At 43.9% G+C, this 12714-nt stretch overlaps 1 protein-coding gene across 6 annotated transcripts in view; it reads right to left on the reverse strand.

The window, feature by feature from the left end:
- Positions 1-8334: 8334 nt before the first annotated feature.
- Positions 8335-12714, reverse strand: part of LDAF1 (lipid droplet assembly factor 1) — a 19470-nt gene continuing 15090 nt past the window's right edge. For all 6 annotated transcript variants that reach the window (XM_047838165.1, XM_047838167.1, XM_047838170.1 and 3 more), the window contains exon 5: positions 8335-10052. In XM_047838165.1, the coding sequence (XP_047694121.1) occupies positions 9971-10052 (82 nt within the window). In that variant the 3' untranslated portion in view covers positions 8335-9970. The remainder of the gene's footprint in view (positions 10053-12714) is intronic.

Genomic DNA, 12714 nt, shown 5'->3' on the forward strand with positions numbered 1-12714 from the left:
GGGAGAGAGCACAGAGGTTGAATCAGTCACCAGTGGTCAGGGACTTAACCAATCATGACTGTAAAATCCAAACTGGTGGGGATTTGAGAAGAGTGATGCTTTCAGAGAGGATATGGAAGTTCCTTGTCCTTTCTCCATGCCTCTGCATCAATTCCATCTGGCTATTCCTGAATTACATCCTTTAATAATAAACCAGTAATCTAGTAAGTACACTGTTTCTCTGAGTTCTATGAGACACTCTGGCAAACTCATCAAACCCAAGGAGGGTCTCATCAGAACCTCCTATCTGTAGCCAGTCCATTAGGAGGAGCACAGGTGACAACCTGTACTTGTGACTGGCACCTGAAGCAGGGTGGGCTGGGGTGGAGTCAGTCTTATAAGACCTAGACCTTAACCTGTGTGTGGGATCTGATGCCACAGTGACATCAGATAAGTCACAGAATTCAGTTAAATTGTAGGACACGAGATGATGTCAGAATTGCTTGGTGGTATGGGAAACCCCCCACCCCCACCCCGCCCTGACATACACATTGGAGTTGGTCCCAGAATCCTCCTTCTTCTCTCCCCACTCCCTTCTTCCCTAATAAGAGAAATCTGACCTTGTTCTGGAATGGGGTAGTATATCCCCCAGGGGATATACCCAGATTGGGCTAAATAATGAAGATAAAGTCTCATTCCTCTTGCAGATCAGCTACCAGCAAGCATATGATTCTGTTTAATCACATTTATTGAGGGATATTGGAAGGGGGCTTCTGTCTTTTGCTTCTTTGTTTAAAAAAAAAAAAGTTATGTAATTCTAGTCCCTTTTCTTCCTGCCTGTGGATGTGGTTGTGTGACACTGTGATTCCTTGAGCTGTGGCAGCCATCTTGTGACCATGAGGAAATAAACCTAATGACGCTATCTGAGAATGATGGAGTAAAAACAGAAAACCTAAATTCCTGACTACTTCATTGTGTTTCCTCAATCAACCCTGGAGTCACTTGCATCTTTTAAAAAGAAAACCACAGGCCCCAAAATGGAATAACTTATGCTAGGCCAAGTTACCAAAACAGAGTTTAATACCTAATCTAATTGCAGTTTCAACCTACCCCAGAAATGTAGTCGTAACTGGTAAATCAGGAATTTTCTAATCAGCACCAATGGGCCCTCTCCATTCCCCAAAATAAGATGAGATCATCTTTATCTGTGTAAGACCTCCTGCTCTTCCCCTAAGGGAGAGTGACCTTGCCTAAAACAACTTTTTTCTTTTGCTAATAACTTCTTTGCCCTACCCTCTTTCCTATAAAAACCTTCCACTTTGTACAGCTCCTCAGAGATGTACTCTACTTGCTAGATGAAATTCATGAATTGCTTCATAAAACCAATGTGAGAAGTGAGATGATTCATTTTCAAACATACCAAATAAAAGCTGTGCTGTCTAGTTAACCATAGGTTTACAACCTATTGGAAATATGTACAAGCTGCCCACACACACCCCTCCCCCACCCCTTGCAACAATGGAGTCCCCAACGCTTGGACACTTCACTTCCTGGTTATTCCTCCCCTCTCCATTTCCCCAGGCTTATTTTTTGTGGGCTCTGCAATGAGCATGTGCCAAAGAACTGAGTCTCTGGGTCACCTCAAGGAGTGTACATTTGTTCCAATCAGACTACATGGCCATAGGTGACTTCCAGGTAAGGCTGTCACCTCTGTAGTACTCAGCCAATGAGGAACCAGGGGAGTAACTTGCACGCTAGAAGATAAATTGCATGCTATAACTGCCCCGAGTTGTGCCTGTCCTCAGATACCTGCTCTTGCAAGAACTTTGATTGAAGCCTTGCTCACTGTGCTCCAAGTCTCCTAGTCCCTCCTTTGATTGGGCCAGTGGATTTATTTCTCACAACCAATTAGATCTTCAAATTTACTCAGCTGAAATTTTAACAATCTTTGACGTTGAGTGAGATTCTAAGGATTCCTATTTTTAAAGGGAGGCAGTTTGTTTCTTGTAGGTAAAAAGCACTCAAAATGATTCAGGATTAAAGAACCTTTATTTTTAGGAGAATGACTATAGGTATAATTTGCATCTGTAAGAACACCCCAAGTTATATGTAAGCTGTCCTTTGGATTAATAGCCAAATTTGTATAAATCACAAAGAAGAACACCTTCTGTTACATTTATTTTGTTTTGGCTCCCACAAGGCCCAAGAGGACCAGAGTCTTGTTCTGTTCATCTTTGAATTCCCACTGGTCCTCACGTGGGGAAGTGGTTGACCAAAAATATAATACAAAGAAGTTTGATTCTATGAAAATTAGTAACAGGAAACATCACTAAAATGGAGTCAGAAAGTTTTGGCATGGGGAGTTCCCATGCCCTACCACTCCAAATCAATTGCAGACACAACAGAAGAGATGAATTTTACTGTGAATATGGAACCACTCTACTCTTCCAGGTGGAAGTAGAGATGTTTTCCTCATTTCCTGCCCCCCCTCGCCCCCACCAGGCAACAGTTCAACCAATGAGAAGCCACTATACTTCAAACTCCCAGTTTCCTCCAATGGACTTTTAGTTCATAACAGCCTTCCCAATTTACCCCTTCTCTCCTTAAAAAGAGCATTCCTCAGGGCACCTGGGTGGCTCAGTCCATTGAGCTGTCCCTCTCTTGATTTTGACACAGGTCATGATCTCACGGTTGTGGGATCGACCCTGCTCTGCACTGGGCATGCAGCCTGCTTGGGATTCTCTCTCCCTCTGCCTCCGCTTGCATGCTCATGCATACGTGCTCTCTCTCTCTCTCTGAAAAAAGAGGGGGGGGGGCACCTGGGTGGCTCAGTCAGTTAAGTATCCAACTTCAGCTCAGGTCATGATCTCATAGCTGGTGGGTTCAAGCCCCACACTGGGCTCTGTGCTGACAGCTCAGAACCTGGAGCCTGCTTCAGATTCTGTGTTTCCCTCTCTCTCTGCCCCTCCCCAGCTTGCACTCTCTCTCTCTCAAAAACAAACATTAAAAAAAAAAAAAAAAAAAAAAAGCATGCCTCTCCCTTGTAACCTGGACTTACCTACAGTTTTGCTGTTTGTCCCCAATTGCAATTCTCTTTTATTCACAAATAAACCCATCTTTTTCTGGTAAAATAACTGGCAGTATCTATGAGGTTACCAATTCAAAGCAGACAGTATGGTCTCTTCTCTTCCATACTTAGGAATGGATCCTCCTCCCTTAATTCTGTTAGGGTCACAGGGGCAGGGAAGATGCCAGGAAGCAAGCATGGATGCAGGAAACATGGGTTCTAGCCCTGGTACTGCAGACTTACAGTGTCTGGCCTCAGGTGTGCATCTTCAGGAGAGGACTGAAGAGGCAATCTATTTATTACCTTGTTACCCAAGGTGTGTGGTCTGTGCAAGGCTTCCCCTGGGAGCTGGTAAGCAACGCATAAACTCAGGTCCTGCTCCAGACCTAAGGATTCAGAATCTGCCCTGTAGCAGGACTCCTTGTTACGAATGCACATTAACAATGCACATTAATGGATGCAAGTTAACATTTGATGTGTGAGTCAAAATCTTCCAGTTAGCGCTACTCCCTGCTGGCCCAGCTTCGTATTGCCTGAACGTGAGCTCCCTCTTCTGGCTCAGAAATTAAGCGCTTTCTTTAGGAAACACTTCTGATCCATTTGTTTTTTTTTTTAAGGGTTTCAAATGGGGCTTGAAGCTCCAGCACCTAAACAGGCGCATAAGGGCTGTTTTTTTAAGGGTATCAAATGCGGCTTGAAGCTAGCTCCAGCACCTAAACAGGGGCATAGCATATGTATAGGACCTTGAGTCTCCTCCCGCATTTTGGAAACTTGAACAATGTCTACAGCCAGCCTTGTCATTTCTGCTTTTTTTTTGGTAATATTTATTTATTTATTTATTTATTTATTTATTTATTTATTTATTTATTTATTTATTTAAAAAAATTTTTTTGACGTTTTATTCACTTTTGAGACAGGGAGAGACAGAGCATGAACAGGGGAGGGTCAGAGAGAGGGAGACACAGAATCTGAAACAGGCTCCAGGCTCTGAGCTGTCAGCACAGAGCCCGAGGTGGGGCTCGAACTCACAGACTGCGAGATCATGACCTGAGCTGAAGTCAGACGCTTAACCGACTGAACCACCCAGGCGCCCCAATTTTTATTTATTTTTGAGAGAGAATGAGAGAAAGGCAGACAGAGAGAGGGAGACCCAGAATCCAAAGCATGCTTCAGGCTCCCAGCTGTCAGCACAGAGCCCAACGCAGGGCTCGAACCCATGAACTGTGAGATCATGACCTGAGCTGAAGTTGGAGCTTAACCGACTGAGCCACCCAGGTGCCCCATGTCATTTCTGCTTTAACAACAAAGCAGGGAGAGATGAACAAACAGTGCCTGACCTGGCAGGCTGGTGATGGGGTAGTCACCAGCCAGCCGTGAGACCTCTGGCAAACTGTTGCCCAGTTTCCTCTTCTGCCAGCTGATGAATATGGCATGAAGTTGGAACAGAGTGACCTTGCAAAACTGTTGTGAAAGGTCAAAAATAGTAATCGATGTGAAAGGTCTTTGAAAACCTGAAATGTTTGTTTCACAAACATGAAGGTGTTTTCTTGATGCCATTACTGTAACTGGCTGCTCTAGCACAGACCTGGCCAACTCCAGCCTCTGATCCCAGACGAGCTGTGCCTTGCTTGGCCTAATGCTCTTAATTCTCATTATTTGTCTACATCAAGATTTCTCAACCTTGGCACCAACATTTGGGCCCAGATAATCTTTTTGTAAGGAGGTGTCATATGCACTGTAGGATGGTTAGCAGCATCCCTGGCCTCAACCCACCAGATGCCAGCCTCACCCCCTCTTCCAAACACACACACAGTCATGACAATCAAAAATGCCTCCAGATGCTGCCAGACGGGAACAGGCTATAGATCCAGACTTCTTGATCTTTCTAGTCAATGGAAAATGTTGTTCAGGGGCTTCTGTGTATAAGGTTATAGGTTACCCAAAGTGAATAGACAGACTTTGTTTCCATCCCCAGAGCACTGGTGGAGAGGAGGCACATAAGCAGGGTGGGAGGAAGGACAAATGCAAGAGAATAGCACCAAACAAGAGACAATTTCATTGAGCAAGGGTATAATTGTTCCACTGTGTTGTAGCACTTTTATAATCTAGAGATCACTTGCCTCCACCTCCCAAAGATTCTGGGTGGGTAGCATTCTCACTACAGACTGAGGAAGTCAACACACAGAGGTTGTCACTTGCTCACCATGCCTGGTCCACAAGGGCTGTACATATAAAGACAGTGCACACAGCAAGACATGACTTCAATTTAAGCTGGACTGTGGAAGGTGGAAATGTTTCAAAAAGGGAGGTTTGGAAAGGGGATGCTCAACACCACTGATTTTCAACTTTTCTGCCACACACATGATGGATAATATCAACCCTGACGACATACCCAAGAGGCACACCAAATTTGTATGTAATCCCTACCCCCTTCCTTTCCTTCAGGAAGGCAAAGAAAGCACTTTAATAATTTGTAATTGTCACAGCTCTTACCAATCACTCAGAGTGTGTGTGTGTGTGTGTGTGTGTGTGTGCACGCATGTGCATGCACGCATAATTTAATCACTCAGGATATGTGTATGCATGCACGCACAGGGGTTCTGGGGGATGCCATGGCATAGGTAAGGTTACTCTCAAATTCTACGTCCTCTCTCTAGCTCCACCTTTTCTCTCCTGCTCAAGGAAGCACAGCAGAACCTCATGAAAGTACCGTTAGTCATTCTCAACCTTCTTGGGACAACTCACACCTGATCTGCCTTTGCCAGAATGCCGCAACTTCTGGGCTCAATCTCCCTTTTTTTCCTCTCTTTTCCAACTTCTATTTAAATTCTAGTTAGTTAACATACAGTGCAATATTGGTTGCAGGAGTAGAATTCAGGGATTCATCACTTACCTACGACACCCTGTTCTACACGGAGCAGACTGCAGAAGCTGCACACAAGTGGTAGTTGAAATGGTTACTTCAATGGGGACAATTTTAGGGGAAGCCAGTCGCTCACATTCCATTTCATGAAACCGGCGATTTCTGGAGTTCAGTGACACGGCAGCAAAGGATGTGGGTACGGTCGCAGATGGCATCTATTAGGGCATGGGTCCAAATTTCAGAAGGCCTCAAAGGCAGGTTGGAGGAGTGGATATTGAACAGTACACGGGTTACACAGGTGGGTTTTGTAGTCAGGCAGACTGGGCTTGAATCCCACTTGTTTCTGTGTGCCCTTAAAACAGTTTAACCACTCAGTCTTTTGGCTTCTTCATCTCTAAAATGGGTGGTAGTGAGGATGGATTGAAAACGTGTATTGATTTGTAGAGGTTTCAAGATCGCACCCAACATGTGCAAAAACAGAGACATACTGATAAATTAACATTCTGGCTGTATAAAGTCACAGCTTTCATGCTCTGAGGATAAATTACCTTTCCAAATGAGCCGCACATTGAATTATATCTAAAAAGCAGGCACCTTTTGAATAATGGGTGAGTCCTAACATTCCTCCAAGCTTGGCTAACAACAGGCCTCTTACATGTTCCTGTTGCACTGTTTTAAATGATGGTGCACCGTGCATTTTGACAACTGTGCCTTATGGGCCCGTTCTATGGCAGGCACTCTGCTAGGTTCTGTACGTTATTTTACTTTGTTTGATTGGCAAAGGCCTTGGGCTCCAGGCAATATTATGGGGAGCCTGAATTGCAAAGCTATGATTAGATGCTACATTTCTTGGCAGAATTAGTGAGTCAGTTCTGCTCTAAACCTTAGTTTCATTTCTAAACTCCAGAGGCTGATGCATACAAAAAATGAGAAGCCAGCAGGGGCAGCTTGTGATGGGTCTCACTCAAGTGTAGTGGGAAAGCACCTTGTACTTGCAGAGTTTGAAGTAAGGATGTTTATATAATTGGAAATGTGTTTTAAAATGATCTCTTGGCTACTCCTAGGAGACCATCTCATAAGATGTCTGTGTAAAGCTCTCAGCACTGAAAATACTCCCAAACATTATATCCTCAGCCCAGACCTACACTCTAAGCCAACAGTCTACTTGATTCATCCTATTGGTGTTAAAGGCGTATCTGACTTAATATAAGCAAAGCAGATTTTGAATATTCACCCAGTCCCCACCTCAGAAAAATAGTGTCTCTGTCTACCCACCAGCTCAAGTTAAAAAAATTTAGGTACCATCCTTATGTCCCCCTTTCCTTCATCATCTACATGCAATCAACCACCAGATGCTGCCAGCTCTCCAAGGGAGGCAGGTCTCCATTACTTCCATCCCAGTATGGTGCCACAACCATCCTCTGCTCTGGGCCTCTGGAGACCTAAATGGCTTTCAGCTCCCAACCCACTGCCTATAGAGTGATCTTTTAACATCCATGTCTATGTCCCTCTAAACTTTATGGTCTTCCCTTTACTCATTGGTGTAAATTTCTTACTATATGGACCAGTGCACGATGGACTCCTATCTCTTTCATCTACCCTTTGCTTACCAGGCCCAGCCACACTGACATTTCGATTTTTCCAGTCTCTGGGCCTTTGTGTCCCTGTGCCTTCTGCTGGGAACACGCAGCCCCAGCTCATGGCATGGCAGTAACTTCTCATTCTTGGTTCAGAGAAGAAATCCCTGCTTGCTATGACTAAACTGGCCTCCCACAGTTATTTATCACCCTTTACTTTCATTGATATGCTTGCCACAATCTAATACTTTGTCTGCTTGTTGTAGCAGGTAGACTCTAAGGTAGAGCCCATGATCCCAACCTGTGGTACACATGCCTTTGTGCGATCCCATCCTTTCAAGTGTGGTTGGGACCTGTGATTGCTTCTAACCCACAGAATACAGTGAAAGTGACAAGATGTACGTGATTATGCTACATAAGAATGTAATGTCTGCCTTGCTAAGAGACTCTCTCTCTCAGTGGCTTTGAAGAAGCAAGCTGCCAGGTGTGAAGTTCCATATAGACTGCAGGGAACTGGATGCTGCCAGTGACCATGTGGGCTTGGATGTGAATCCTTCCCCAGGTGAGCCTCAAATGAGAACCTAGCCCTGGCAACACTGTGTTTGTATTCTTTCAAAGGACCCAGCTGAGCCAGGACTCCTAACACACTGAAAATGTGAGTTAACATATGCTCTTTTAAGTCTATAGTTTGTGGTAAACTGCTATACAGCAACATTTAATACACTTGTTAAACAACTCCTGTGTTAGAAAGTGAACTTCAGGACTGGGGACCTTTTCATTTTTCCATTACTGGAGCCTCAGAACCCAGCTGGGTAGATACCATCGACAGAAAATAGCAGACCCTTGCATGAAGAAAAGAAACATTTAATAAATACCAACTGTTAATACTGGCAAGAAAGGGCACCTCTTGTTCTCAAGTAGAGGTAAAACCACCTTTAGGGACAGGCATGACAGTCAAGGGATTCAGAAGTTTCCAGATGAAGGCCTTTATGCCCTATCACAAGTAGCAGGCTTATTATTTTAGTTTGTCTGCCCAGTAAATATTTCCTCTCCTTCTCATATTCTTTTGGGAGTATGCACACCATCCTATGTGAAACCAGTGGACCTGACCTAAACCATCCCTGGTTCCCATGAACCTATGTCCCAGCCCTGCCCTATCAGCAGAGTCTAACCTCCTGGCCACTGTGATTGGTTCAGGGTTGCTCACATGACCCAAGTCTGTCCAATCAGAGCCAAGCCCAGAACATCTGCTTGTACTGTTGGAAAAGAGCAGCTTTCTTACCAGTGCAGAGGGCTGACTGTAGGGTTGATGTAAAGCCAGAGTTGCTGGCCCAGGTAAGGAGGGCCTGACTGGAAAAGGAGCTCACACGGAGGAAAGTAGGGCTGAGGGCTGAGAGAGATGCCTCAAAGCACCACTGGATCCGGCAGTACCTGAAAATCTAACCCCTGGCTTTTTAGTTGAGTGAAATGAACTTCCCCCTTCTGCGCCCCACTTTTTAAAGCCACTTTGGGTGGAGTGTCTATCACAAACCCTATTACCTGGGATCTGACATGAAATCAACAGAGAAGGAATAAGCAGGTATGATGTCTTGGGGGTGAAATAAAGAGTTAAGAAGCTCGTCTAGATAAATATTTAATAAAATGCCACAGCAGACCACTGAAGTAGAAATCCCATGGGATTTTAAAAGTTTGTGTAATCCTTTGGCATTTCCATAGGACTTTTTACAGATGTGGCTTAACAAGTTCCTGAAAACAATACAAAAGTGTCAAGTGCAAGTATTTTAGAAAGTAACAGCACTTAACAGTACTCAACATGGGAACTAAGCCTTTAGACTTTTTCAAAAGTGCCCTTGGCCATAAAGTTAACTTTGGACTGTATTTTCCAGCTTTGTCTGAGAGGCCATAATTACCAAATTTTGCTAGTTTTTCTGATACAAAGCTAATAAGGCAGAAGAATTTGTTCTGTTTTCAATCACTTTTGCCACCTCGTTTCAAGGAAGTGAAGAAATAAACAGCTTCCTCATTTCAGAAAGAAAGAAAAAAAGAAAGGAAGCAAGGAAGGAAGGGGAGGGAGGGAAGGAAGATAGAAGAAAAAAAAAGAAGCCATAGTTGCCCCAGTTGGGCCCTTGGACACAAGATTGGAGTCTTTGGGGTCAAGCTGCTGGCTGTAAGGAGTGGGGCCAAAGTCAAGACCGCACACTGGAGAGGAGTGAAAGGTGGGAGGAGCTGCCAAGCCACTGCAATTTTCAGCTAATTCTCACATGAGGGTGGGTCAGCCAACAGAACCACAGGGACTCAAGAGCAACTGATCACCAAGTGGCCTCAAGTTGCCCCCGCAGGATCCTACAAATAAGAGAAAAGGCTAGAGGACACATACAGGGAGTGTTTGACCACCCAGCCCCCATCTGAGTCAATCCTAAGGGTTGAGTATGATCCACAGACTTCGAGAAGTGCTTGCAAAAAGCTCTGGCTCCGCTCAGCTGATCATTCCTGGTAGAGCCCCTCTAAGTCTGCGGACTTCATAGCAAGCTGACAGTCGCCACCGGAGTTTTGTTGTGTTAACAGTCTGTTTGGTAACAAGAGGAAATGGTTAGCCCTACGGCCTCTTTATTTATTTTTTATTTTTTAAAATGTTTATTTTTGAGAAAGAGAGACAGAGCATGAGTAGGGCAGGGGCAGAGAGAGACACACACAGAATGTGAAGCAGGCTCCAGGCTCTGAGCTGTCAGCACAGAGCCCGACGCAGGACTAAAACTCACCAACAGTGAGATCATGACCTGAGCTGAAATTGGATGCTTTAACCAACTAAACCACCCAGCCACCCCATGTTTATTTATTTTTTAATGCTTATTTATTTTTGAGAAAGGAAGAGAGAGATAGAACATGAGTGGGGGAGGGGCAGAGACAGAGGGAGACAGAAAATCTGAAGCAAGTTCCAGGCTCTGAGCTGTCAGCACAGAGCCCGATGCGGGACTCAAACTCAGAAACAGTGAGATCATGACCTGAGCCGAAGTTGGATGCTTAACTGACTAAACCACTTGCCACCCCATGTTTATTTGTTTTTCAATGCTTATTTATTTTTGTGAGAGACAGAGAGAAAGAGAAAGAAAGAGAGAGAGAGAGAGAGAGAGAGAGAGAACATGGGTGGGGGAGGGGCAGAGAGAGAGGGAGGCACAGAATCTGAAGCAGGCTCCAGGCTCTGAGCTGTCAGCACAGAGCCCGACGCGGGGCTTGAACCTATGACCCATGGGATCATGACCTGAGCCAAAGTCAGAGGCTTAACCAACTGAGCTACCCAGGCATAGGGCCTCTTTAAAGAGTTTTAATGCTGAGCATGCACAAAACTGAATACAGGACTTTCTTTGTTGGTTTGTTTTTAGCTGCTTCTTGAAACACCAGATTTGAGGCTTTACCATTTACAGATGGAAATTGAGGGCACAAGAGGTTAAAATGACAGAGTTAGGGGTAGGGATTATGGCCTTTCCCCCTATTCTAATTTGGACACTGCATTTTCTCAGTGTATTGTTCACATTCTCGCAATAATCCAGTGATTGTTGGAGTAGCCCTATTTTACCAGTGAAAGAAAACTGAGAACAGAGAAGTTAAGCAGCTTGTTCAAGATCACACAGCTAAAAAATGGCAGAGCTGGGATTGAGACCCATATCTTCTGATTCCAATTAATCCGCTGTTTCTTGACATCTTCAAAAGAAGAGAGGTAGGGGGCAAAAAGAAAGACAAATAGGTCTTTTTTAGCCCCTGTGATGGCAAGTTTCTGAGGGGAGTGAGAGTGGAGATAGCATTATCGATATTAAGTGCATCTATAGGTTATCTTTGAATTTCAAATAACTTTGCCAACATGGACACCCCAGTGCGGAAAACTGTGGCATACACAAGAGTTTGGCTGACCAACACAGCTGAGAAAACAGCACTCCATCTCACAGCCTCCTTGCCAGCTTAGAACAGCCAACTGACACAATTCTAGCCAAGGAAGTCAGCTTGGGCAGGATGGGGAGAGGTCCTAGGAAAAACTGCACTTACTTGATAAAAATGGTCAGACTCAAGTGGTGAGGGAGGTCTCATTTTTTTTTTCTCCCTTCATCCTGCCTTGAATGTTCTTGGTGTAGCCAGAGCCACAACATCTTTCTTGTGGCCATGAGGTCACAAACCAATGGGCTAAGCATGGCAACACCAAAATACATAAGGTGGCTGGTATGTAGATGGCACCATGCAGTTAATCCATTTTCTTAAGGACATCTTACAGTTTTATTCCCTTGTTTCTTTTTCAAAAATTTTAGCTGCATATTATCTTTTGTTTTAAGGTCAAGATCCCATTTGCATCATGGAATAAAGTGAACAGTTCCTCTTTCTTCCCCCTATGCTTTGGAACATTCAGTAAGAGTTTCTTGAGTTTAAGAATTCACTAGTGCAAGGGTTTTCAGGTGACAACTATTTTCATAGTAATATAATATGCTCAATGCCTTTGTTGCTCTCATTCTCCACAAAGGAACAGTGGAGTGTTTTTTTTTTAAGCTTATTTTTGAGAAAGAGAGAGAAAGCATAAGTGGGGAAGAGGGAGAAAGAAAGGGAGACAGAGGATCCAAAGGGGGCTCTGTGCTGACAGCAGAGAGCTCGATGCGGGGCTTGAACTCACAAACCGCAAGATCATGATCTGAGCCTAAATCAGAAGCTTGACTGACTGAGCCACTCAAGTGCCCCAACAGTGGAGTTTTCACAGTATATGTGGAACATCTGCATGACTCCATGAACCAATATTCTCCAAATGAGCAATGCATGAAGTTAAAAAACACGCACCATAGAAGATCTAATAAAAGTGCAAGACAGACCAGTAGATTTTAATATAATGAACTACAAAAAGTCACATTTCAGTTAACCTTTGTGAAACCACGTATTGAGTTTTGGTGTACTATCAAAGAACATCCACAGTCATCTGAAAAAGCTTTTCCTCTCTTTGTCAGTCACACATTTGTGAGGCGGGGTCTGCAAAACCTAGCTGACCTCTATTAAGGAGACCTTAAAGATCTTTGTAACATGTAAAACAATGCCACTTACTCATTTCATTTTGTAATGGGAAAATGTTACTTATAAAGATGTTATTTACATCAACTGATAAAACTGCTCTTTTTAAAGGAATAAATACTTTTTGCATTTGTTAATTTCTACTACAGTAATTATTGGTACATTTAAACCACATGAACAAAAACTTGGGG

Source organism: Prionailurus viverrinus, chromosome E3 (assembly GCF_022837055.1).
Source record: "Prionailurus viverrinus isolate Anna chromosome E3, UM_Priviv_1.0, whole genome shotgun sequence".
Taxonomy (NCBI): domain Eukaryota; kingdom Metazoa; phylum Chordata; class Mammalia; order Carnivora; family Felidae; genus Prionailurus; species Prionailurus viverrinus.